At 39.5% G+C, this 25,470-nt stretch overlaps 1 protein-coding gene and 1 long non-coding RNA gene across 6 annotated transcripts in view; one reads left to right on the top strand and one right to left on the bottom strand.

Annotated features, from left to right (window-relative positions):
* pcbp3 (poly(rC) binding protein 3) overlaps window positions 1-17,484 on the top strand; it is a 30,520-nt gene extending 13,036 nt beyond the window's left edge. Inside the window, exons 1-13 of one of the 3 annotated variants that reach the window (XM_003962110.2) lie at window positions 1,555-1,576; window positions 4,847-5,000; window positions 6,790-6,813; window positions 6,915-6,947; window positions 7,077-7,193; window positions 7,506-7,637; window positions 8,235-8,363; window positions 9,669-9,743; window positions 10,840-10,881; window positions 11,793-11,871; window positions 13,270-13,322; window positions 13,692-13,861; window positions 15,445-17,484. In XM_003962110.2, the coding sequence (XP_003962159.1) occupies window positions 4,926-5,000; window positions 6,790-6,813; window positions 6,915-6,947; window positions 7,077-7,193; window positions 7,506-7,637; window positions 8,235-8,363; window positions 9,669-9,743; window positions 10,840-10,881; window positions 11,793-11,871; window positions 13,270-13,322; window positions 13,692-13,861; window positions 15,445-15,481 (966 nt within the window). In that variant the 5' untranslated portion in view covers window positions 1,555-1,576; window positions 4,847-4,925 and the 3' untranslated portion in view covers window positions 15,482-17,484. Of the gene's footprint in view, window positions 1-1,554; window positions 1,577-4,846; window positions 5,001-6,789; window positions 6,814-6,914; window positions 6,948-7,076; window positions 7,194-7,505; window positions 7,638-8,234; window positions 8,364-9,668; window positions 9,744-10,839; window positions 10,882-11,792; window positions 11,872-13,269; window positions 13,323-13,691; window positions 13,862-15,444 lie in introns of those variants that run through there. The other 2 variants (XM_029833647.1, XM_029833639.1) reach the window with 2 other exon arrangements.
* The window catches only part of LOC105417586 (uncharacterized), a 69,878-nt gene that overhangs the window by 26,195 nt on the left and 18,213 nt on the right, over window positions 1-25,470 (bottom strand). Inside the window, exon 1 of one of the 3 annotated variants that reach the window (XR_003887828.1) lies at window positions 4,197-4,229. The exons of 1 other annotated variant lie outside the window; for it this stretch is intronic. This is a non-coding gene — a long non-coding RNA (uncharacterized lncRNA). One more of the 3 variants, XR_003887826.1, reaches the window with a different exon arrangement.

The following is a 25,470-nucleotide window of genomic DNA, read 5'->3' on the forward strand; positions in this document are numbered from 1 at the left end:
CCTGCTGTCTCACATACACTGTTACAGCTGTTACAACAGTCGTGTGCGAGTGTGCATTAATCAAAAACAAATGATGTTCTTCATGCAGTAGAGTAGAAAAAAATGCATCGTTATATCTGGGGCCATCATAGCCCCAGAATGTTTCAGTTAATCTATTAACAAAGGACAGCACTGCAAAAACCTAGTTCCTTAATTGGCACAATTTGACTACAAATGCTGCATATACACAATTACAGATTTCTGGAGCATTCATAAGGATGTTCTGTCTCAAACGTAAAACTCATTAAGTGTTAGCTGCTTATAGCTGTTGCTGAATAGGGTGCAAATATCAGCACTCCTTCCTTCATAGGACTACGTACATCAAAATGGCCGCTCTGCACAAAACTAAATTAGAATCGGAGAGTCCAGCAGGTCAAAGTGCACGAGACATGTTGTCATTTTTAACCTATTTAAATGCAGCAGATGTGGAGGTTTGTCTACTCGGGTATAGTGAAGACACAAAAAGAGGCGTTCAAACATTAATCTCCACACTTAAAATCCATAGTAATCAGATTCATCTGTCATTCCCTATTCATCAACCACAATTACCAATAGCACGCTTTAAACAGAATTCATAGTTACGAGAACATGTCAGGATATGTTTATGAAAAAAAGGTTAAGGATAAAGTGCCATTTGTCTGCAATGCTGTATGTTAAGTGTGTTGTTTTTCCACCTGAATAGTTCTCACTGTTAGAAATTAAAATCAGCATCCCCTTAAATCCTGAACGGCAGATAAAAACATTCCTGAAAGTGCCATAGAATTTGAAGAGGCACAAAAATAATAATCATAATATGGTTTTAGGAGCATCAATATTTGTGCCACATGATTGAGGAAAAGCCTGTTCTACCTACGCTGGTGGACAAAGACAGATACAACCCAAGCATTTATTATTCATGCTAGGTGACAACATAATTTGGACTTGGAGGTTAACTGGAGGAACCTAAATAAGAGTGAAATAAACAGAACATAAAATCACCACAGTAAGAAGAACGATTTAGCATCAACCTGAAGTCATCGCTAGTGTCTCTCCACAGCACCGTGTCTTGGCGCCTCAGAAGGACAATGGTGCTAACAGCCACAAGCAAACTGGTCATCATATTTCCCAGGAGTTTCAAGGCAAAAATGCACTAAAAACTAAACATATGGAGATTTTAGCAGCTGCCATGATTCACTGACATGTCAGTCAGAATATCCAGGGTCCCATTTCAAGCAGAGACGACCCCAATCCTCCTCTTTGCCCGGGGCTTCCAGAGGGGCACCCAGGGTGCCTTATGCCCACATATTCCACAACACTGTCCCACACAGTCAAATCACCATCAGAGACTTCACCCAGACGAACATTTTCGGGGTTACACGCCTAATGGTGACATCACGAACCGTGACGTCGTGACCACATGACTCCGTGTCTTGACCAAGTACTTGCTTGTATTCCATTTTGTCTTGGCGATTGAGCAGTGATAATATTTCAGTCGCACCTTTCCAATCTTTTGTTGTCAGCTGAGGTTCTGGTCAACTCTTAGAGAAGCTGCAAAAAGGTAAATACTTCTAAAAACAGTTTTCACCATAAATCTGAATGCTTGTAAGCCATGTTATGGTTTTAAAAACATTTCAGTGACCTCCATTTTGCTTAACGTTTGTGTGTATAATCAGATCGCACAATATCTGAGATGATAATTTAACTGGTTAATTGCATTGTGTGAAGCTCTTGACTTAAAATATGCAATGATTTCTATCATACATTGAGCACGTTAAATGAAAATAATGGATGGTTACAGTGATATTTGCAGAAAGTATTTCCATTTATGGGAAGAAATAGGCAAGTTTAAGCATAGCCAACATTATTTATATCAGTAATGGTCAAATTCCACATGTCCTATTTAGACACCATTGCCATTTATTTATTTAATTTATCATTGGTCATCCATCTAGAATGCTTCCAAAATCTGCACCCACCCTCCGAGCACAAGCTATTCGGCAGAAGAACAATGCAAGAAGCCGTCAGATTGTCACTAATCTGACCTGAAATGCCAACTAGGCCAAATGATCGAAGATGACAGATTTCCAGGCTGCTTTCAGGCGAACGGGTCAGGCAGAATGGCTGCTTGAAGACTCACATGCTACAACAAAAGACTTGTGGCAATACAAGCCTGGCGATACATTCAACATTACTCTTTCATTATCCTACAACTCATTTCACCAAATGCATCCAGGGTGTTTGGCGCTCAGGAGTCGTTTCAGAAATATCAGTAATTTCTATGTATTAAATTAGAGTGTTTTATGGCTAACAGGCTACATCAAACCACGATGGTGGGGAGAGAATAGCATGCATTTGAGGTTTCTGCACAGAACACTATTAAAAGGTGTGGTATACCTAGAACAACATGAAATCTGCAAGAATGGTTTTGTCATGACAAATGACCAGCAACTATAACATCTTTATGCAGATTTTTGCAGCATATCTTACCTTATATACAACATGTTAGCTTTGAGGGCAGCAGTGCTCCAGGTCATTGAGCAAACCTAATATGAGATCGTCTGTATTGTATTTGTCGTTTTTTTAATCGTCTAATGTATTTGATTATTTTTTAATTTTTATTTATCAAGGGACAGTGTGCAATAGAAAAGGACAGTACTTAACTTCTAAACATTCTCCAAATGTGCATGTAAGAGGACACAGGTTCTCAAGATTGCTCATTTGGGGATTAGAAACAATATTTTTTCAAGTAACGTTAAATTCCTTAAATGAACATAGACACCAATATCTCTTGGAATTTGCCCTGTCCACTCCAGCAACATCATAATGTTGTTTATTTCCCTCTTTTATACCCTGTTGTGTCTAAGAAACCAGCAGGGTGGACATTGAGGTCACAAGGTTTGAGTATTAGATGGCAAAATCTGCATACATAAATATTAACCTGTCGGTTACTTGAAGAAAAATTGTTATATTTAAACATTAAACCAACACTACAGCTTTAACAAATGAAACACAATAATACATGTTCATTAAATACATGTTCATGTACATCACATTAAAACGGGTTAAAAATAATATTGAGCTCTGGCTCAACTGTGGTTCACGTAGGTTCCAGAAAGTAACAATGAAGCTTTCTGCAGACTGAAGCAGCAGCTACAGCACGATCACAACATTCTGATAAGAAAAAGGATTGAAGATATGGCCGACACCATTATGTGTGAATCATGTAGACAGTGTCTCTGCACTACACATCATCAAACAAGCTGGGCAAGATGCGTTTGTGTGGTCCAACGGACAAAAGAAAGAAATTATCTAATTGCAGTGTAGAACAACGGAGCCTGAGCTTGTTGGCCAATATCAAGACAGGCTTAGCAGATGCAAGCAACAGCTCTTCCACATCAGATGGCAATGTACTGCCTAGAGGCAAATTAGGAAGTCTCACAGAAAATGAGTGCATGCTGCACAGTGATTTTTGTTAGAACTACTTGTGCAAATGCAGTCCAAATTGCCTTGAAAAACCTACACTGCTTACAATTCTTCATTGATGGAGCAGCCCTCGGTATAACTGACAATCTAGCATTTGCAAGGCTGATCAAAACTCAAAAAATTGCATCATATCGACTCAGTAAAACGGATTGCAATAAAAACAATGCATGTACAAGTTGTTTTTAAATGTGTCATATCTTTTTTTTTTTTAAAGTGAGCATTTAATGATAGAACGTCATCCTACTTATGGTAAGGCATGGAGAAATTGGAAATGAAAGGAAAACCAGAGACTTTGCAGACTAAAGACATATTGACCCACATATTGATCCACTAGCGATCAATCACCTTCACTGTAGCTAACAGTGGCTGAAGCCTCCAGGGCTTTCAAAAAGGAATTGGATATTGCAACAAGACATAATTTTACTCACCGTTGAGATGATTTTTCTATTTTGAGGGTGCTTCTTTCATTTTCCAAGTTTAAATTCACAAATTTTGCAGCGCATGTTTTCCAACTATTTTTCCGTCAACCGGAAGTGCAGGTTTGCTACTTCGTAGCTACAAATGACAAATAAGATCTTACAACTTAGTTTTCAACATTGTTATTTATATTTTAGACCTGCGTTCACACTGTTTTTTCCAGTTTATAACAGCCCTTTCCCGGTCTCACTCCTTTATAATGACTTAATTTTATTCACCTGGATTTCACCAGCAACACCACCTGGTGTTATACCGCATTCGCCCGCTAAATTGAAGTGGCGCTGTTTCAAATGTACGCTCATGCTAAAACTATGACGTAATCATTAGTGTAAAAGTAATAAAATGAAGGTGGACTTTATTTTCCAAAATATTGAGTATAGATGTTTTACAAAGTCATAACTAGGTCTCAGTGATATTTTTAGTAAATTAAATAACAAGGGCAACTGAAGAGCACCTATTATTTTTTAATTTAATCGTTGGATCATGCTGTGTTGGTGAAATGACAAAGCCCATATGGCTATAAAACATTTGCATGGTTCATATTTTTACAACATTGCCCATAAAAGTGGAATAATTTTGTTTCCAGACAAATTTATCTTTTTATTCCCATGTATGCTCATCATTTATTACCTTTGACCAAATTAATTAACATTTTACATTATCACAGTCATATCATGAAGAAAGGCAAAAAAATTGGTAACAGGAATTTTCCACAAACAGATACTAAAATAACTATTTAAACAATGGTTTATTTGCAGACTACAATAAAATGTTTTTGAGTCACACATTTTTGTTTTCCAAGTGTGGTATCATGATATCAACCAGACGCAAAATAACAGGTGTGTTTTGTGTAACGCTGTGTTTTCAGGTGACTGGCTGGCTGGATTAACCCCTCCCCCCATTCTGTATCATTCTGAAACACCCTGTTCTTCAAAACATCCACCTCCATGGAGCCCTCTAAAATTCAGCCAGAGGGTGGCCTCAATGTCACCCTTACAATCCGCCTGCTCATGCATGGAAAGGTAGGAGGCACCGAATGCCAGTGTGGGCCATGTTTGCATGAATTTCTTGTTTCCTGAATTTGCGGTCATTTATTTGAGATTAAAGGGAACTTGGTTCACTTCATCTTTGATTTTACTTAAATGCTGTGAGTTGTTACACAATAAAGTCTGCAGCTCTGCTGTTAACACTGAAATTGATCTGCCATATCTGATTTTATATAGATGGTATTTATTAAGATCTCTGTTTTAATCAGATAAGCAAACTTGTGCAGAATAATCCCAGCTCCAGTCAAAACTAAAGCCAGAGTTCTGCAATAGCTCTGCTTGTCTGCTTGTCACATTCAGATCCATAGTTGTCTCAGAATCTCTGAGAAACCTTGTGGCATCCCATCTTAAACTTAGATTCTGAAAGATTGTGTTGAAATATGAGACTGATGGCCTTGTCTTACCTCTTCGGTGCAGCGCTGCAGAGCACTCTGCACCAGAGTGGCTCTGACCGCTGCTTCTGCTGGGAATAATTAAATATAATTCTGAAACAATACATTTATTCATTGCTTTCTACTTATACTTCAGGGCCAGGCAGCCTTGTTATCTATCCTGCCCTTGGGCAGGTTTGTTTGTTGATATGAAAAACTTGTGTTGGAGATACCACTACCACCACCCAGCTGTGTTCGTTTTACAGCAAAACTCAATCCCTATTGTCCAACCAATGCATTTCTGTAGTAGTGATAAGCTATAAATGTTATCTGGATTAGTAATATGTTCCAGTAATGGGTAAGAACCACCAAAGATTCCATTCACGCATCCATTTAGAAACAATAGGACTTGTCAGGAACTGGGCATTGATGTCATTGTTTTTATTATCATTAATTTACTTCTTAAATATTAATGCCACAGTAGATTTTGAAAGTGGCATTTTTTTCAACAGGGTTTTCACCAAAATAAAGAATTCCAGCCCATATTTATTGCCGGTACCTAGTTTATAATGAAGTAACCAGAAGCCAGAGGACCCACTGATAGTTAATAGTGATGATCACACTGTATTAAGGCTCAGGGACCAGAAGACGTATAACTGGAGGAGGAGATGGCACCATGTCGAAGTCATCCCCTTCAAACTAACATATGGAAAAGGGCTGGTGAGTTTAGGAGCAGTCAGGTGACCCTCAGGTGTTGTTCACCTTGAAGCCACTGCTCCATAGTAACTGTAAAGGATACTGAAAACATTGTGATGAAGTCGAGGTTAGAAGAATATGGTGGTCCTTTCATAGTCATGACTTGTCTGTGCAGAAAAAGACAGAAATTGTGTGTGTTTAAAGACAGTCCAACATATGGCAGCTATAGGAAACAATTGTCAGATGTGAGTGATGTCTCATTGTTTAAAGGCTAAAATAACTAGAGTTGCTGAATTCATGGGAAATGACAGCACGTCATTTGTGAGTGATGGACTTACACAGAGACTTGCCACAGGAACATCAATATGTGTAACAAATAATGAAGGTGTAGTCAATGGAGTTTCTAAAGAGTCATTTTTTAAAAGATGTAGTCAGAGTTTGAGAACAAAAAAACAAAGACCACAACTTTGCTGATGCACAAATCCGCCTCTAATTTTATCTGCCAGTCGGGTCACAGCTGTGACTCTTCAAAGTTCCAGTTTGGTTTCACCAGGACAGATAACTCTATTTTTGACTTTTTTTTTTTTAATGTATTTGTTTATTCGTATAACATTCTCTGCATTTTTACTTTCAAGTTTCCAGGATAACTCATTCACCTTCCGAGGACAACAGTTAACCTTGTTTTTGTTTGATTGCAGGAGGTCGGAAGCATAATTGGAAAGGTATATATGGTTTAGTTTCATTTAAGTTTTTTCAGTAACATGTATTGCTGATAAAAATAACATTAACTGTAAATTTATTTAATTATTTATTCTGCCTACAGAAAGGGGAAACTGTGAAAAAGATGAGAGAAGAGGTGGGTTTCATGGTTTCAATAGTTCATTAAAAGTTGTACACTTCTACTAAACTGAGACAATAATAAATCAAATGAGACCATACTTAGTATTATCTATTTTAAAAAAAATAATAATTTATTCGTTTCAAGAGTGGAGCAAGAATCAATATTTCCGAGGGCAACTGTCCAGAAAGGATTGTCACTATCACTGGGCCAACAGACACCATCTTTAAGGCTTTTGCAATGATTGCCTACAAATTTGAGGAGGTATGTTCACATTGTTGCTGATATGAAGCCATTGATGTGCTCAGATCACCTCTGGGACATTTGAATTGTCTAGTCAATATGGTCTTTTCATGCACAACAAGCAATAACAAAGCTTGGCACCCCGGGACTTATTAGTGTCGCTTTGCCTCACTAATGTTTGGCTTTATGCTAAAAGCTAAAATGCTACAGTTAACCTCACCACAGACACTGGCGGTAAAGCTAGAGTTATGGACTAAATTCTCATTCTTGAAATAATTAAATGTTTTTGACTGAATCTTGTCAGCAAAATGACATGAATTTTGTTGTTTTAAGGACATAATCAATTCTATGAGCAACAGCCCAGCAACCAGCAAGCCCCCAGTCACCTTAAGGCTTGTGGTGCCAGCTAGCCAATGTGGCTCCCTCATAGGAAAAGGAGGCTCTAAAATAAAAGAAATGAGAGAGGTATGAAATGATTTCTTTCATTTATTTATTTATTTTCTATGACTAACAAATTAGGAAATGCAGTTGAGGTTAATTCTACTAGAAAGACAAACAGTAAGGGTCAGCCAGCCACACGTTTCTGTCCCCCTGCTTATGTTATTAAGCCGTGGGGGGAAAATGTGTTAAAAGATAGTTTTAAGTGAATAGTTGTTTTTATTTATATTTATTTTGATTTGATAAGCAGGTTCCAAAACTGTAATAAAGCAACACATTTAATCCATAATCGCCGACAGAAATATTAACATTCAAACCTAGAAATTAGAGTCTGAATCCTTGAAAATACATTCATGTTCACCTTATAGTGGGTAGACTTTCCAACTTTTGCCTTTTCACCCATTATTACAATATCACTGATGAATAAACAATTATTCAAAAATCATCAGAAGCGTTAATAGTAATCACACTCAGAAATCTCACGAGACATGAAACATGACCTTAGAACGAAAACAGGCGCAAACGATTGATTAAAGAAAATCAGCAGACAAATACATGAAGATTTAATTGGGCTGCCCTGCAGACACGAGTGCATGTTAAATGAGCAGCTGTATTCTACTCTAGTCCACAGGGGCCCAGGTTCAGGTGGCAGGGGACATGCTGCCGAACTCCACGGAGCGTGCAGTGACAATCTCTGGGACCCCAGAAGCGATCATTCAGTGTGTTAAACAAATCTGTGTGGTCATGCTAGAGGTATGTAGTGATGTTGTTGAATATGTTGTATGACAAAGTATAAATGTATAAACCTGAACTTTATAAAAGACAGTTTCAGCGTTCATATGCCAGAAGCTCAGTAACTGAGACAGAGGAGGGGTCAAGGGTGAGGGGGGAGAACAATGGCGAGTAGACCAGCTTGGATTTGATAAGAACCTTACCCTGATATTTATATTTGCTTAAACGCGGAGGCATGACCTGGTTTAGGAATGAACTGGGATTAATGGTGTAGTTGCCTCCATTTTTTTTTTCTACCACTAGTTGTTGTGCTAGCATTTAAGACAAAATCACGTCTGATTTATTGGTGTTACATTCCTATGCACATTCTTGGTATCGTGTTTCAAACACAGATTTAAGTGATTACTTTGCCTTCATGATGCTGCAGAGGAAATCTGATTATGCTTTCTCCAATGTATTCAGCAGCCTTGATGCTGAGGCTGAGCATGAATAACTGAATCAATAACAATGTAATCTGAATGTGCAGCGGCTGTCCTGCAGCCTCTGAAGTTAACCTGACATCTTGAAAGTTTCACCTGCATCAGAAACCAAGCATGCTGCATCCGTACATGCTCTGATTGGCTACTTCATGCTGTCATTTATGGATGCTGTTTATGTTGTGTGTTACGGTCACTCCTTTGCTGGTTGGCCCAACTTGCCAGACAGTGACAAGGCCAATTTGCTGCTGTTGTCGGTGTCCAGTAACCTGATTTAATTGCAGCCTTAGTGTGTAATTGCTTCATAATTTGGGTTTTGTGCATCTATGCTGAAACAAAGCAGAATTGTTGTCCTTTTTTTGCACACACATTTATCAGAAACACTCTTTGAGGGGGAAAAATCATTTCCTAATATCTGCAATCTGCATTTTCCCATCTTGCTGAAGAAAAACTCAAATAAAAAAGAGCTTTACAATATAAAACAGGTGAATTCCAGAACTAATGAATACTTTCCATGCATGTACTCACCAGTACACATTCATTTCACAGTCAGCTGAATGTGGAAATGGGAAATAAAAAAGTTGAATCCTGGAAACTTTGGAAGTGTGTTATCCAGAACTTTATCTGTACCAGTAAAACGCACTGAAGCCAAACTTCTGGTTTTACGGAAGAAACACAATTAACCTAAAAGTCAGACTGATATGTGATATACATGTCCTGTAAAATAAATCAGAAAGTGACAGAGAAGCTCAGTGTGGAGTGGGTATCGTACACATTAAATATGGGTTAATCCATAAAAGTTTTGCTAACTCAGCCATTTCTCTGTCTTCCTGTCTTCCTTTCCTTCCAGTCTCCACCAAAAGGTGCCACCATTCCCTACCGCCCAAAGCCCGCCTCCACCCCAGTCATTTTTTCTGGTGGTCAGGTAAGAGCTGAGCCAGCTCTGCAGCATCGCTAGTTAGTCTGTGCCCCAAATCAACTCGGGACTTTTACTGCAACATCAGCCGCCACGTTTGTCTGCAAGCATTTTCACTTAGTGCCCTCATATCACTTTTACAAATGAACCCCTCATCGTTAGAAAAATTACAGTGTCAGGTTTTTTGGGGTTTTTTTTTTTTTTTTGTTCAAACACCAAAATGTCCTGCGCTTTCATTTTTCTAACAAGTGACCATAAGTCCACCGTCAGCAGCAAAAGCACAAGCAGTGCAACATTATTACACTGGCCAGGCTGCAGGCATGTGTGAAACAGTGAGCTATGTCAACAGGAGTCAGCCTCAACACACAACAAATGCTAATGAGAACAGGCGCTTTGGATGCTCTAAAAGCTGCCCAATGCACAACAAAAGCGGCAGGAGAGAAAAGCTTTGCCGTGAGAAACGCAGCATATAAATCCACATAATGAGTCCAATCTGCAGGCTTTTCTCTGGAAATTGTGGGCCTACCCAGTAAATGGAGTAGAAACCAACAGGTGATGACTACGGACAATGCACCCTTTGAAGCGCACGCACCAGCAGGGTTTACCAAAAGTGTAAAAATAGGAGGTTGCATTTCATGTCTGCTGAATACAAATCCCCCAAAGAGGTTTTTAATGCTTTCAAACTGAGTTTATAAGCACAAGTATGGGCATTATAAGTTACACCTACAGTGGTTTTGGATAAAAAAGGTCATGTGATGATTGTATTTACAGGAAGTGAGTGTCAAGCTTTTTAAGTGGCTACACAGCTGACGCTTGAGGATGAATAACAATTGGCTGGATTTTTAAATGCTCCTTTTCCTTAATTAATTCTCCCACTATTTATATTTGCATTCTTGTTACGTACTGACACAATTACATCCTTTTACTTTGGTTCTTATGATGTTATTTCATTGTTCGTGGCACATTGAAATGTGTCCTCCACACAGCAGAGGGTCCTTCTTTGAATAAGATCACAGCTCCTCTGTACATTTGCAAGCATGACCTTGTTGCCTTTCCATTCATATTATGAATTATTAAAACTGTCCATTTCTCTTTTACTTTCCAGGCCTATACAATTCAGGGACAATATGCCATACCACACCCAGATGTGAGTTAATTTCTTTAATTTAACTGATAATTCTAAACAGTATCCCTATCTTAATATCTAATAGTCATAAAATTCTTTCCATCTCAAACAACTTGTTTCCTTTCGAGCCACGAATAACTCCTTTTTTGGTGGTTATGTATGTTCTAAAATGTATCTGCAGCTCAGAACTGCAGCTTTTTGATTAACTAATGAGCGCTGGTGATAATGACAAAAGCGAGGACTGTAAGCAACGGCGGTTTGGACGGTGACACCCTTTTAATTCCACCGGACTAGGTAGTCGTCATTAATAATCTGCCTTCCTCTGTCCTTGTGGTAAGAATAGCTGAAAAGATACCTTGCGTCAGTTCGACTAATTCACAGTTGGGCAATGATTGATGTCACTGGAGCTGCTGGTTGACGCAACAATCACTCAAGCACTGGATTGATGCTCTCTTCCACCCTCATTAAAACTCCTGTTAAAAGGAGGAAAAGGTTTGAAAGCATCCATCTTTCCCCGTTCCTGATGGAAATGACGCACAGCGGGGGGTAGATATACAGCGACCATGTTGTGGGGAAAAGCTCTAATGTTTATTCAATAGAATTCTGAGTCATAAAAGTGAACTAATAAGGCACACAGTAATGAAAGGTGCCTGCCACTCTGTCTCCTCTAGTAAAGGAAAATTAGGATATAAAAAGCCACACATTAGATAAAACTATAAATACACAGAATATATAAACATATCCGGGGACTTGCTGCTTCAAAGCAGATGATCATCATTCAGGGTTCTCCCCCCCACCCCCCCTCCTGTCCTTCACTTCCCTGTGTCATGGCCTCCTAATCCTCACTGTTTCATCACTCTAGATTTGACTTCATTTCCTGTGACCTGTGTAACAGTAACCTCTTAGTTCTACTTTCCCTCCTAACCCTTCAGCAGTTGACCAAGCTCCACCAGTTGGCTATGCAGCAAACCCCTTTTACCCCTCTCGGACAGGCCACCCCTGCTTTCCCTGGTACGTACCCACGAGACCCTTCAGCAGTCCCTCCAGGATTTCACAGACCCTTTTTTTGGGGGGGGGGGGGCATTCCTGCCAATGAAACGAGTTTGCAGCAACATTTTTTGTTTTAAGACCTCAGTAAAAGGGAATACATTTTTACTTAAAAGCTTTAAATTTTACTAAAATCTTTACATTTTTAAATCTTTTAAAAATGGAATCTTTATTTTGAAAGGAAACCAAAAAGCAAAATTCTTTCTTTCAGCACATGCAGCTGTTCCTCTTTTCATACAGACCATCAAAGATCTTTGAGCAATGATTTTTGGAGGTAAATGTGAGACATCTCTCTCGCACTTATGCGGTTGTTTGGTTCAGGGGAAGAAAGAGTGAATGAAACTGCTGTGACACCGAATTCACGGGGATCCATTTAATTTGAACTCCAGCTGCAAGAATGTGAATTCCTGGAGGGACTACTTTGGATAATTCCTTCTCTTTGCATCCAGAGAAACATTTTCTCTCCCTACCTTCCACCTTATCTCTCTTTTTGGCACAGCATGATTAGCCCCTGTGATTTTTGGCTCCTAGTTTCATATATATATATTGCTTTCTTGGTTCCTTCTGATTTTATGCTGCTAAAAGCAAAAAAAAGAGACATGGTCTTCAAAGTAAAAAGGATATTTTTCAAAGCAGAATTGGCAACAGGACATAGCAAATCTTTCGGGTGTTGCACTTTTTTTGCACAAGAGGACAAAATGAAAAGTGAAAGATTATGACACGCTAGACCAAAAATACCTTGTGAATTTCCCCCATATTTCCTGTGAACTTAGGCACATATCAAGGACCAAATGCAAGAATAATCATGAACACATCATCAAAACAAATTTTGCAAAAATACAAACGAGAAACCTTAAACTTACAAAAGAAGTGACTTTAAATACAAATAATAGCAGAAATATATATGGTAAGTATATTTTAAAAGGTTATCTGTGTACAGTTTTTAGTCATCCATTGTCAGGTAGCATTTAGGCGTTGGCTGCCCCATCTTTGTCTTCTTTGTGCACAGGAATTTCGTGTTTTCCCATCTATGATCTACTACATCTGATGTTAAAAATTTGAATTCAATAAAGTCTCACCACTAGATGCCAGCAGATCTCAAATTTATTTATTTTTTAATGTCCAAATTTTCTAGCACTGAATCAAATAACACATCATTTAATTTAATTCAGGAGAAAGAAGGTGAAGAAGCCTCACTACAATCAATCAATCAATCAATAAATAAATGCAGCTTTTGTTTGCTTGCTCGCTAATACTTACAGCTTCCCAGGTATGAGACGTGTACAAAGCCCGCACGAACGAACGCCATGAGAGGTTTCCAAAGTCAAACTACCTTCTTGGTTGCATTTGTCTCTGACTCAGGTTTGGATGCCAGTCCACCAGCCAGCACCCATGAACTCACCATTCCTAATGATGTGAGTAAACCCTTCTAGAGAGATCTAGAAAGAGTTAGTTGCATTCTTCCAGTTAAAGCTGTCATTACAGTAAACTATATAGTTTTTTTTAACTTCTTGATTTCTGCTAATAGTCATGACTCTACAAATATGAAATAGAAAGTTTCAGCACCTCTTTAAATATCTTACTTGTTACAGAAGGACGCCTTCACTGAGCTGCTATATTGAACTCGCTGTTGTTAGTCAAACCTAATTTTCTGAACGGTGGGATTCAAATTAACCCCAGAACATTTTCTGATCATTGAATCTCATTTCTTGTATCAAATATATCACTGACATCGAGTGCAAGTGCTCCTGCTGCATGTTCAAAGACCAGTGCTTGTTTTTCAGCTAATAGGCTGCATTATTGGGCGCCAGGGAACCAAAATAAACGAGATTCGACAGATGTCTGGGGCACAGATCAAAATTGCCAATGCCATGGAGGGCTCATCCGAGCGCCAAATCACTATCACTGGGACCCCTGCTAACATCAGCCTGGCACAATATCTCATCAATGCCAGGTAACCTTTTAACTGCTGATTAGTGAGCGATTCAAACCAACAATCTGTGATTGTCCACCGAAAACCATTTTACTTGTTCCCAGTTTTACAACACAGAAAAAAAGCTGAACCTATTATTAATAATGTGTTTAATAATGCTATTCTCTTGATTTAGTTCCAGTTATTTCCCCTTGTTTGTATTCAAATGTGGACATTAAAATGCATTAAGTTTCAGCCTGTACGTTTGGTGCAAGTCAGTAGCTCATGGGAGCAAAGCTACGGGCTGAAAAAAGTAATCTGTGCCTTTGAACACAACCTGCAATTTAGTGATTTGGGCGATCAATAAATAAGACCAAGTGTTCGGCGGCGGTTAAGAGAGATCTAACACTGCTACACTGGCACAAAAACAATTTATGGTTTTAAATTAAAAGCAGCTTACTCCAGGAATAAATCTGTTGGGCGCTGAGACTTAAATGAACAGAAGCAGGATGTAGATAATGGACAGTATAGTCAAATAAAAATACAGATGAACTTATTTTTCTTTCCCCTGTATCCACTGCTAAAAGTGCTAATTCATTATATACGGAGAAAAATATTCAGAATTAAGTTACAAATCCAAGAAAAGGGAGCCTCATTGAAGTCCACAGGCTACCGACACCTCAAAGTCAATGTTATCAGCATTCAAGCAGGAGAAGCCGCACTTAACAAACATGACTTCATGTCTTTCAATTCTTAAAGCCATTTCAGACAACAGTCTGCTTAGAAATTAATGGATGGTGCTTTCAAACAACTCCAACGGCAGGTCCAGAGATATGGCTGCACTGTGGAATGACATCTTCACACTTCACCTCTATACTTATCTCCCACAGGTCTTCCCAGAGACTGCAGAGATTTTGTCTACAGGTTTTTTGCATTAGATTGAAGGGACAAGGTCTAACTAGCAGCATTTTTTGTTTGTTTTAATTGGGTTGCAAACTGATTCCACACATTGCAGGCAATGTAATTTCGCCTAAACTAACTACAAGACCACGGGCTTTGTTGTTCGGTGTCAAACAACAATAAACCCAATCATACACAAGGTTCTGGATAGGTAATTCCTTTCCTTTGTTGCAAATTCAGAAGACAAGGCTAGTCTAAGGTTAAAAAAGAAGTCTCTGCTTTTGTCATAGAAAACATCTGATTATGCTGTGGAACCGCACTCAGAATCCTGGGAATACGGTCCGAATCCACAGTGAACAAGTTTGAGGTTGAGGTATAGTTCACATCAGGTTGAGTTCAGGTTTGAGTGACCACACACGACCAGGTCGGGTCTATGGTTCTCAAAAGTTGTGCATCTGTTTAAAAATGAAAAGTCACTGAGAAATAAAAGATGACCCTTGAGCAAATGGAAAGCATAGAGCTGAGATGTGGGTTTTTTCAGGATAACTCCTATTGTGGATCGACAGAGGATCCGTGTTCTTTGTGCTTTGAAGTACATATTTTTGCAACAGTAAAGAAAACACAGATCAGAATGTAACACGCAAGGAGCAAGAAGGTTCTACTGAAAGTGATTCACCTTTTCTCCTCTGTCTTTTCCATCTCTGCCCTCTCCTCAACGGGTCCAGGCTGACGTCTGAAGTCACCGGAATGGGCACGCTCTAATTTCTACCCATGCCCCCGCTGTTCATCACATGACCCTTGAACAGACAGCATTGCGCCTTGTTAATTTCTCTCCTTGTTCAACAGTTCTTACATTTTTGTGACTTTAACCTATATCACTTCTGGTTGGTTTACTGTAAACATGTCTATCTAAACTCTAACTCGGACTCCTTGCACCTAAAGGTCATATAACGATTTGTTTTCCAGATTCTGGTACCTTCTGTGCTGTCTCATTCACCCCGTTGTTTTATGTTCCCCGACATTGTGACACGTCACTGTGATTTTCAGTTTTGCACTACAGGTACCTGAAGGTCAACGCGAAACAAACAATAGATCCTTCCTTATAAAGGTTCCCCCCCAACCTTCACCCACAACTTCTGATGGATTATTTCATGCATCACTCCAGACCAAAACAGATCACTAATCCATTCTGGTCGTGTAATCACAGATGTACAGTGCGCATGCAAACAGGAGTCATTAATGATCCAGTAACTCTCCACAGTCCATGCAGTAATAATAAGACTAAGCTATTCTTTTCCATATTACTAAATTAAAGATAAAAAAAAGAAATAAAAAATACTCCTTTAACTCTAAAAGTTAACTCAGGATTTTTGTTCTCTTATACGGAGATAATAAAACTGATGGGGACATGTCCCAACCAGATATATGCAAACCTAAGCTCCTGGATGGATCTGAATGACATGTGGAGCCCGGTGCATTGATTCTAAAACTAAAGCCATTGTTTTTTAAATAAAAATCCCATTTCACCTTTAAAAACTGTCATACTCCAACAGCTAGTGGAAACAGTGCAGCCCTTTGAAAGCTGACCAGTAAAGGTAATAAAAGGAAGTGAACCCCACTCCAGGAACATGTTGTATGGCTTCAATCTGAAAAACCTCATGGGTGCAGGCCAATAAACCGTAATGTAAAATATCCGTCTTTCCAAGGCTCTTGTAAGGCGTGTCTCAGAGGTTGGGGAGAGGAATGGAAGTAAATATCTCCAGCGGTAATGCATGCTATAAATAAACAGCCATATCATTCACCTATATACTCTACCAACGTGTAATCATATCTCTCATGTTGCCATCGTATAAATGTGGACATGTAGCGGGTTGTACAGCCAGGTCTGGGGATTGTGTGGCCTATATTTACACTCCTAAGTAGCTCATTTGAGTTTCTGAGTCAAAGGGGGAGAAAATCCTCCTGGGAAGGGAGAATTTGTTTGTCACTCATATCTTTATTTCCTCTCTCACACACGCCTGTGGGCAAAAAGCCATTCTAGATACAGAAGAGTTTCTGCTCAGGATGCATGAAGCGATGGAAACAAATGTTTTATGCATCTAAGGTGAACCCGTGATTGTTTTTGCAGGTTCTGCAGGCAATCAAGCTGCAGCGAAGCCTTTGATGTGCACTTATGTGTGAGTCAGTGCGACAGTATCTCTAACCTCTGGTTGTTAGCCGGTCTGCATCCGAACCAAAGCTGAATGTATACACAGATGTACTTTAACCGCTAACATTGGCACGTTACACCTGATATTCCTTCCCGGTCTCTTCCTAATCGAGCACTTATGAAGCTATGACAGACTACGATGCTGCTGATTAGAGATGCTGATTACTCTGGAAATGACGTCCTCTTCAGAACATCTGTTTGTCTCCATTTACTTGCAGTGTCACTCTATATAATCTGACATTTTCCCTCTTTGTTTCACTCATCCAACTGTGTAAATGGACACTGATCAGCCACACCATTATTGCCAATGATTGACCAGATTACATGTGAATGATATTATATACATGACATCATTTATGTAACGTAGCAACAGACAGATTAAACAGTAACTATGGGCTGCACGGACTAGGGGCCCCTGTCCCTCCTTTGAGCTAATCCTGTCACTTCCAGCAGTCCGTCTGCGTCGGACTCCTCTAATGTTCCTGTTCATGTAGCACACATCAACAGTTTTCCATCACATTACTATGACAACCAGCTACGTACACAGAATAGGTATTCCATAAGTCATTAGTGAATGGAACTGTTGCCCTGATGTGCATTATCCAGCTACCTTTGGGACTGTTCCTGGGGGTTGCCTGGCTTTAATATTAATGAGTGGTGTGTGTCAGATACAAAATGTGGCTGACAGGAACCAAAGTCCCAACAGACACTAAAAACAAAAAAGGACCAATAAGATTCATATTTTTTAATGTGGGTTTTAATGTTGTAGTTGATCAGCGAGTGACTGTAGCGCCTAATTTTACTCATTTTAATGTTCTAAAAATTACATTTTACTTGCCTGGTGATGAACCACTCCAGTGACAGTTATATGTTTGGAGTATATTTATTGTCTCGTGCGGTTTAGACTGAGGTAGTGGCTTTTTGTACCCATCATACATTAACAGGATCAGTCAGTAATAGGTGCTGCAGCTGAAGCAAGGCTGTGCACAACATTGCTGCATTTACATTACTGCATTGCTTTTCATCTACATCAGGAATGTACATTTGTATCACGCATTCATTTGGCTGCATCTGGATCAAACTGAGGGACAGGTGACTGAGGGCTGCTCTTTCTTTCTTCAGTTTAATTGTCCTTGTTTCACATTGTTTCTGTGTTCATGATTGTACGTCTTATCAGAATCTCTGTTGCCTTTTTTTTTTTTGAGCATCACACGTCATCGTCATGGCATTGCTCCTCTCTTTGAAAGTCCAGCAACTCGAGTTGCATCGGCTTAGTCTCGTTACTGAATTTACACTCTGTGTTCCACCTCAGAAGATTTTACCATGTACAAAGCTTTTCAAGGGAATGTTTATGTTGGATCAGGTTTGCATCGGATTTATTATTTATTGAAGTTGATTTTGAACTGTTTTGTAAGAAAAAATAAAGATAAAATGTGTTTATTTCCCTTGACTGGTGCAGTTCTGATTTTTTTTTTATTGCTATAATTATCATAAGCACAAAATCATGTTATATTTAATTTATTGCAAAACAGGAACACAATTTGTCTGAGGCAGTAAATTACAGACTTGTGGAGTAAATTACACACTATTTTAGGAGATGAAACGCTTTTGCTTTTGCTCTTGCCCCCAAAATTAATAATTAATTTAAGGAGCAATGAGCGAATACTCTGGGATACACTGTGGTTCAAGAAAGCCCGAATGGTACTGCTAATGGTAAGCCCCAAAATTTTCATTTGTTTTGGTAGTTTATGATTTATTTTCGCTCGTATGAAATCTTTCCAAAGTACACACAGTGATAAAACCAGCTGGTCAAAAGGTGTGGTGAATTTTTATTAAACATTAAACAGATTAAAAATGTTTTATCAGACATATTCTGGCACATTTTTATACAATTGTTATCATTCTTCACAAACATTTATTGTCACTGGTATCATCACTAAGTATTATTCTACACTGATGAGGGTTTATGTCGGACAAGATCATTTGCATTTTTGAATATGAAACAGAAAGATAGCATAGAATTAGCTCGAGTGTGCTAAAACAAAACCTTAAAATTCATCTAATTAAAATTGGTTACTAATACAAATGACTGGACTACTGCTTTTCAGGAAGGATTTTAGGCCCGAGAAAAGTCTTCTTTCATACACAAAGCAGCTAAAACCTGGACAGAAATGGGCTGTCAAAGGGCAAGACTTTATCAAGACTATGAATTATGATGCAATCAAAAGTAACATTGCAGAAAAAAGACTCTTGATGGTCCGAGTGAAAATAATCTTGTAGAGACTTTTGTCTAAATTGTGCTCAGCAACCCACCATGTTTAAGAACTTATATTCTAAAAGAGATTGATCTTTTCTCCCAGCAAGCAGCCCTTTCTCACACATGAGAATAGCCACGCTGCACGATCGTATTCAGCTGCCATGTGTGCTCAAGTGCCACAGGGGATGATTTTGTCCACAGGCATGTTTCAAATTAACTTGGTTCTCTTTAGGGGCATCAAGGGGTCACTTTGTGTGCAGCGCTGCCGTGTCACTGCACCGAATCGTTCATGGTTGTTAAATATGTCCGGTTTCAAGCAGTCTTGTGCTCAGTCTTCCTGATTGCATTGATTAAAACATTCTCCTTGCAGCCATTATGTTTAGTCATCATTGCACTCAGCATGTTCAGTATTGATTAATAGACACTTTGCAGCACAATGAGGCAGAGCAATTGTTTGCTTGAAAAAGACAATGAAAAAAAGTTCACTTTAAAATATGCTGTATTTTTTTAATGTATTACTGTATAATCAAATTCTTGTGGGAACCTGTCCCATAATAATTCCTGTTACCTGGCCTTGGTGGAAACTAGATAATGTGTGTTTACACTGAAGATTTGGCTGCCCACAGTGGCCCCACCTACCCTACATTTCAATTATAAGGATACCTGTTTATCCAAATCGATACCTGGTGTTTAGTCACAATAAATGTGTGTTTTATTAAATAGACCTTGGGCCTCCATTATGGCTGCTCTCAAAAAGAGAACATTTTGATTGTTCTTAGGTGTGCTATATACACTAGTGTGATATTAAGACTGATTTGGATTTTAGGTCTTAAAACTGCATGCAGATTTCTTCTTTCTTTTCCTAATCAACACCTGTCAACCACCTGTACATCTTACCCCATCCTACCATGTCTATATTTCAACCACACTTGGTCTTTATACCCTGCAATTAATCATGTGTCTTCATGAACCTGTCATGCTCCAGCTTTCAGCGTGATCACTAAGATCCCTGTGAAATCATCACACCGGAAGCTGCGAATTATCAGGATCATCCTGTTCCAACCAGGGGTGATCACGTGCTGGATTCTGGAAAGTGACATTTAAGAGAGAGCTGAGAAGCAATGGAAATATTCAATTTGAAATCTCAGGAAAGGTCAGGACTGAGAGGGAAAGGGCACAGTTCCAACCTTGGGAGCTATTTGGATGGGATTATGGATCCAGAGTTTAGTTTGATCATTGTTTCAGAGCCAAGGTCACGGCCAGAGAGTCCACCCTACACAGGCCTCAGCAAGATCAATGATTCCAGACCATTAACTTATATATTCAAACTCACTGTGATAAGACCATAGAGAGGAATGACATCTTAATGAAGGTGGGTTTTTTTCTGCTTCCAAGGTGTTTCTATCCAAATGTAAGAACTATGATTGTAGAGTGACGTGTTTAATCAGAACTATTTATACCCGACCCCTAAACCCTCTTGATTGTGTTACTTTCATTACTATGATACTTTAGAGCCATTTATGATTAAAAACACACCCAAGATTAATAGATTTTTTTAATGTCATTATTGTGGGGTGTCCATATGGTAAAAGGTGAAAGCACAATTTTTGCCTTTGCAATACAAAATTTTAGTAGAGAGCGAGAGTTGAACTGTCATTTAGAGGAATGACATCACACTATTAATTTACTTTTTGTCCTGAAGCAGTTAAGAAATTCTTCCAAGTAGGCTTGAAACGATTTGCAAAGCATTCTGGGTAGAAAATGAATCCACCCTTGGGTTTAGATTAGCTGCTACAAAACGGCAATACTCCTAAAACTCTGCAATTAGGTGATTTACATAATGCATAATTCATGTTCTAACGTGGGGCTGAGGGACATCACAGGTTTATGTTTCCGTCTTGGCTGCGTTGTAGCTGCACCAAAATGTTTCATCAACATCAATAAATGACTTGTCAGATGCATTAGAAGGTAAAAGATGAGCTTTGCACCTCTCTGCAGCGGTTTGATTTAGTTATTTAGTTAAATTGGTAACTCTTTCAAACTCAATTCAAAGTTCAAAATTTCAGCTTAAATAATAGTTACACTGCAGCACTAAGCCTACAATTAGGTTGGCCATAAAATATATCACGCTATCTTTTTTTAAAGTGGCTTCAAAGCTGAAATCTGAGCAAGAAGAAAAAAAAAGTCCCAGTTCTAAAGGGCCTGAAATAAGCCCAAAATCCATATAGGAGTGATTTAGAACATTTTCATCCCACGCAAACGATGGTCCCTCTTGTATGAGCAACCTGGCATCAGGCTGCTCACGATAGATCTCAGTCTTTATAATTCCAGTCATTTTTGAGGGAATGTAGCAGAAATATCCATTTGATCCAAATCACTGTCTTACTTCCTTTCTCTGATGTTTTTTTATCAGTTTCGATCCACTGCCAAAACAATAGAAAGACTGAAATAAAAATGTCCCATTTATCATTTTGAAACATGTCAGAAGAGATTTTCAGGTTCTTCGCTCTTTTAGCAGCAGAGTACTGGTCAGGATGTTTTAGTCACTGGTCCTCCAATGGTATTTTACTGGGTTCCACTAAATACAGTACAAAGGGTGACCAATAGACATCACCGTCATGACAAAATAATATTAGTGCTTCAACTTCTTCCTGAAAGGCCACAACGCCGGTAATCACTTTAGTGCATTCCAGAGCTTTCATCTGTAAATGTGACAGGAAAATGATGGCGAGATTGTTGACAGAGGGTAATTTATGATGATTATTCTGCCTTGAAGGATGTGAATAGATGCCACACCGAAAAGGAGTGAAAGGGGTAAAAAAGAGTCATTGAAGCTTTGCTAATTGTAGTGAACCTCTACACGAACATGCAGGTGGGAAAATGTGACATAATTGAACATCTTTTTGGCCGCACATACTTATTTTATTTTAAGATTTCTGGCACGAGCAAAAACTAAATTGAGGGCACGATTTGAAGTTGGACAGGATTTCATTTTCTTAAATGACTTTATAGTCAGTCTCGTCAAACAGACACGAAGGGAGTGATGGATATCAAAGACCCATCTTTCCCCCCACCTTTTCTGCATTCCCATTTGCACAAGGCTCCCCTCTAGTCATGTGTCTATCAGCTAAAACATCATAAAACTTATACTCTAAAACCTATTGCAGGTCTCAAGTGCTCCGTGTCGTCCATGACTGTGTCCTGCAGGACGTTTAAGCCCTCCTGTTGCTGCTGCTTCTTGATCAGGAATCCTGGTCTCACCATCACGACTCACCTGGTGAACATCAGGGCATCGGGGCATTGTGGCTCATGCGAGCTGATGGGATGCTTCTGCAGCCTGTCTGTGTTCTCCTGGCTGGCGTGGTTCTCCCGCAGGAGTCTGTCTACTCATATCCTTTTGATCACCTCCCCAGATGCCCTCACACGTCAACTTCTTCATCAACCTGTCAGAGTTCTAATCTTCAGACAGGAAGTAGCTTCAGGGGACCTTCTTGACCCCCTCCCGAGCACCCCCAAGGACCCCATGATGAATGGCATTCTCCCAGTGTCGCTGACCCTGTTGAGTTACTGAATGTACACTAGCAGTTCTGTCAGACTCCAACACCTCTAAACTGAATCTAAACAGCCTCACCTGACGTGTCCACATGTGGATCCTATTAGCTGCTGACGCTCTGCTCCACTGGACATCACTACAAATTATAACTGAAGGCTCCCATCATCTTCTTAACCACCCCTGCCCAACCTTCAAAGGAGATGAATTTACTTTGCCAGAGGAAATCCACAGCGATACACTTGGCTAAGTAAGTAGGCGACAGGAGGTTGAACAGGCTGCAGGCAGAGGACATGGGTAATTTGTCTCCTCTAAAACATTTGGAGATCCATTAAGAGGCAGGTGAACAGGCAGAGGAGGAGTTGTCACCATAAGGCCTCTGCCCTCGACTGTGTTTTTTCTCTGGCAGTGAGTACGTAACGCACACACAGGTTCACACACCCAACCGCCCGTCAGTATTTTATCTTCAGTGTCACATCGGAGATATACATCAGTGCCATCATCTCCTCTGGCTCCTGACAGAGTTGGATGAATGTGTTTGTGCTTTTGGAGCTGTTATTACTGTAGTTGTCCCAGGGATAATTACACGTGGGGACTTGTTGAATTTGTCCTAATCTGTGGATAATATAAACAAATGGTGATCATTAGAAGCACTTGATGGGGGTAGGGGGGGTCATTATTGGACAAATATTGAATAATGACAAGTATTTATAGTTTGTTACAGTCTCTGTTGGAACCAGGGCCAGTTTTTAGTTTCTTGACATGGGCAAAAATCCTTCTGTGGCCACATTAATCACAATGAATTGATATGGAGCTAAACCTAATGCTGGGGTTCATCTAGATAAATAGCTACTCACTGGGACACCCTCCAGCCTTTGTGTTTCTTTATAGTGATTGAAGAAAGTTGGTGCGAGTTGCTGATGTGGGAATTTGGCTGTATCACTGTGGTGGACAGGGGTCTGGAAAATCTGCCGGTGCTGCTGCTGCTACAGCGTCTGTCTCGTTTCAAACCTCCTGCCACATCAAGGGCACACAAGGACACCACATGTGACTAAGCTTCACAAAGTGACTTATTTCAGAACTTTTCTAAAACTATGTACAAATAATAGAATCTACAAACATTTGATTGGTGTTGTTGATTCTTCCTGGGCCTGCAGTCCATATTGATGAAGCACCTTCTGTTTTTTTTCTATATTGTGTTTGAGGATCTAAGTATTGTGTAAAGATGTTTTACGAATGTTGCTTTTGTTGCACCACAGTATAACAAGTCTTTCAAGTAAGTGGATTGTGTGGATGATGCATAGCTGCTTTTTGGGGATGTCCAAAGGCATAATATCACTACTGAGATTGGAACTCCAACTTCATGCATATTTATTAGCTGAAACATTCAATGAGGGACATATAGAAGACCTTCTGTGACTTGAAATTTACTCGTCAGCACCTTTAAAAGTAATTACAAGAACAAAACAACACTTCCTGGTGTCTAACAATGCAGCATATTTCAAAAATATCAAAATACTGAACAGTCCACATGGTTTAAAGCCCTCCATTATGACCCTTTATTTAGTGAGGCAAGATGAAGAATGGGTGTGAGAGTATGTACCTCTGCAAGAATCATCAGAATCAGCAGATATGTTCTTTGATTAAACTCCTCCTCGGGATGCTGGTATTTTTTCCCACCATTGTATCTCAAATACACTCAGCTTGTAAATTAACATATTAATGTCTGCCTTTGTTCGATGCAATGAACAGTAAAAGATTATTAGCAGTGCCGCACGAATGAGGGGAAACATTAATATATGTGAAAGGTGTGTTAGTCAGGCCTACTGAAACTCTGACGTGCGAGTGATTTAATCAGCATGATGACTCCCAGCATGCAACCAGCCTGTGGGTGCTTTTATTAATATTGGCAGCACCTCAAGTAGTTTTAAGCATGAAAACCTGAATTCTCCTCTAATCCTGCAGAGTCACCAATGTAGAAATGCAGCACCTAAAATAATACCAAGCACATTTTCTGCCTAACAGCAATGTGCAAACATAACATGAATGTGGTGCCACTTCTTTATGGCCAGGGCTTTCCTCAGGTGTCCGGACATCTGGGAATGAATTGTGAAGCATATAATGTATCATCTGCTCCCATCTGTTGATTTACTGATATGATCTGTGCTGAGTCACATTTAGACGCACAGACGTGATGAAATGGCAATCACCGAAGTCGCAGGCAATTCCCCGTGACGAGGGTTGTGGAACCGTTTACCCATTCTAGACAGCCTTCTGCGGTAAAAGTTGTCAAAGCCCCCACACTTGACTTTAAAACCTACACAGGCATTGTTTTATGGTGCCCTTTAAAGTGCCACTTACTGCCTCTCTTCCTCTTCCACCTCACCTTATAATATTTCACCAGGTGGGGTTCGTGAAGTAAAAAGCCGGCTGGCCTAAAATTAGATCTGCCGTGTTTACAGAATGATTTTCCAATTAATTCCCCAAATTTTCCAATGTTACGCATAAACAATGTGATCCGATTACTTCATATTGCAATAGTAAAACCTAATGATGCATGCAAGGCAAACATTGCATCAAATATTTCCTAATCTTGGTGAATGGTTTACAAAACAGTGAGTCCAGACATTTTTATGACCTGACCTGGTACCAAGAAGATTCAGGTGTTAAATAAACACATTACCCCTCCCTGGGCTGCCACCTTATCGTGGTGGAGGGGTTTGCGTGTCCCAATG

The sequence above is a fragment of the Takifugu rubripes genome, chromosome 1 (assembly GCF_901000725.2).
Source record: "Takifugu rubripes chromosome 1, fTakRub1.2, whole genome shotgun sequence".
Classification (NCBI taxonomy): domain Eukaryota; kingdom Metazoa; phylum Chordata; class Actinopteri; order Tetraodontiformes; family Tetraodontidae; genus Takifugu; species Takifugu rubripes.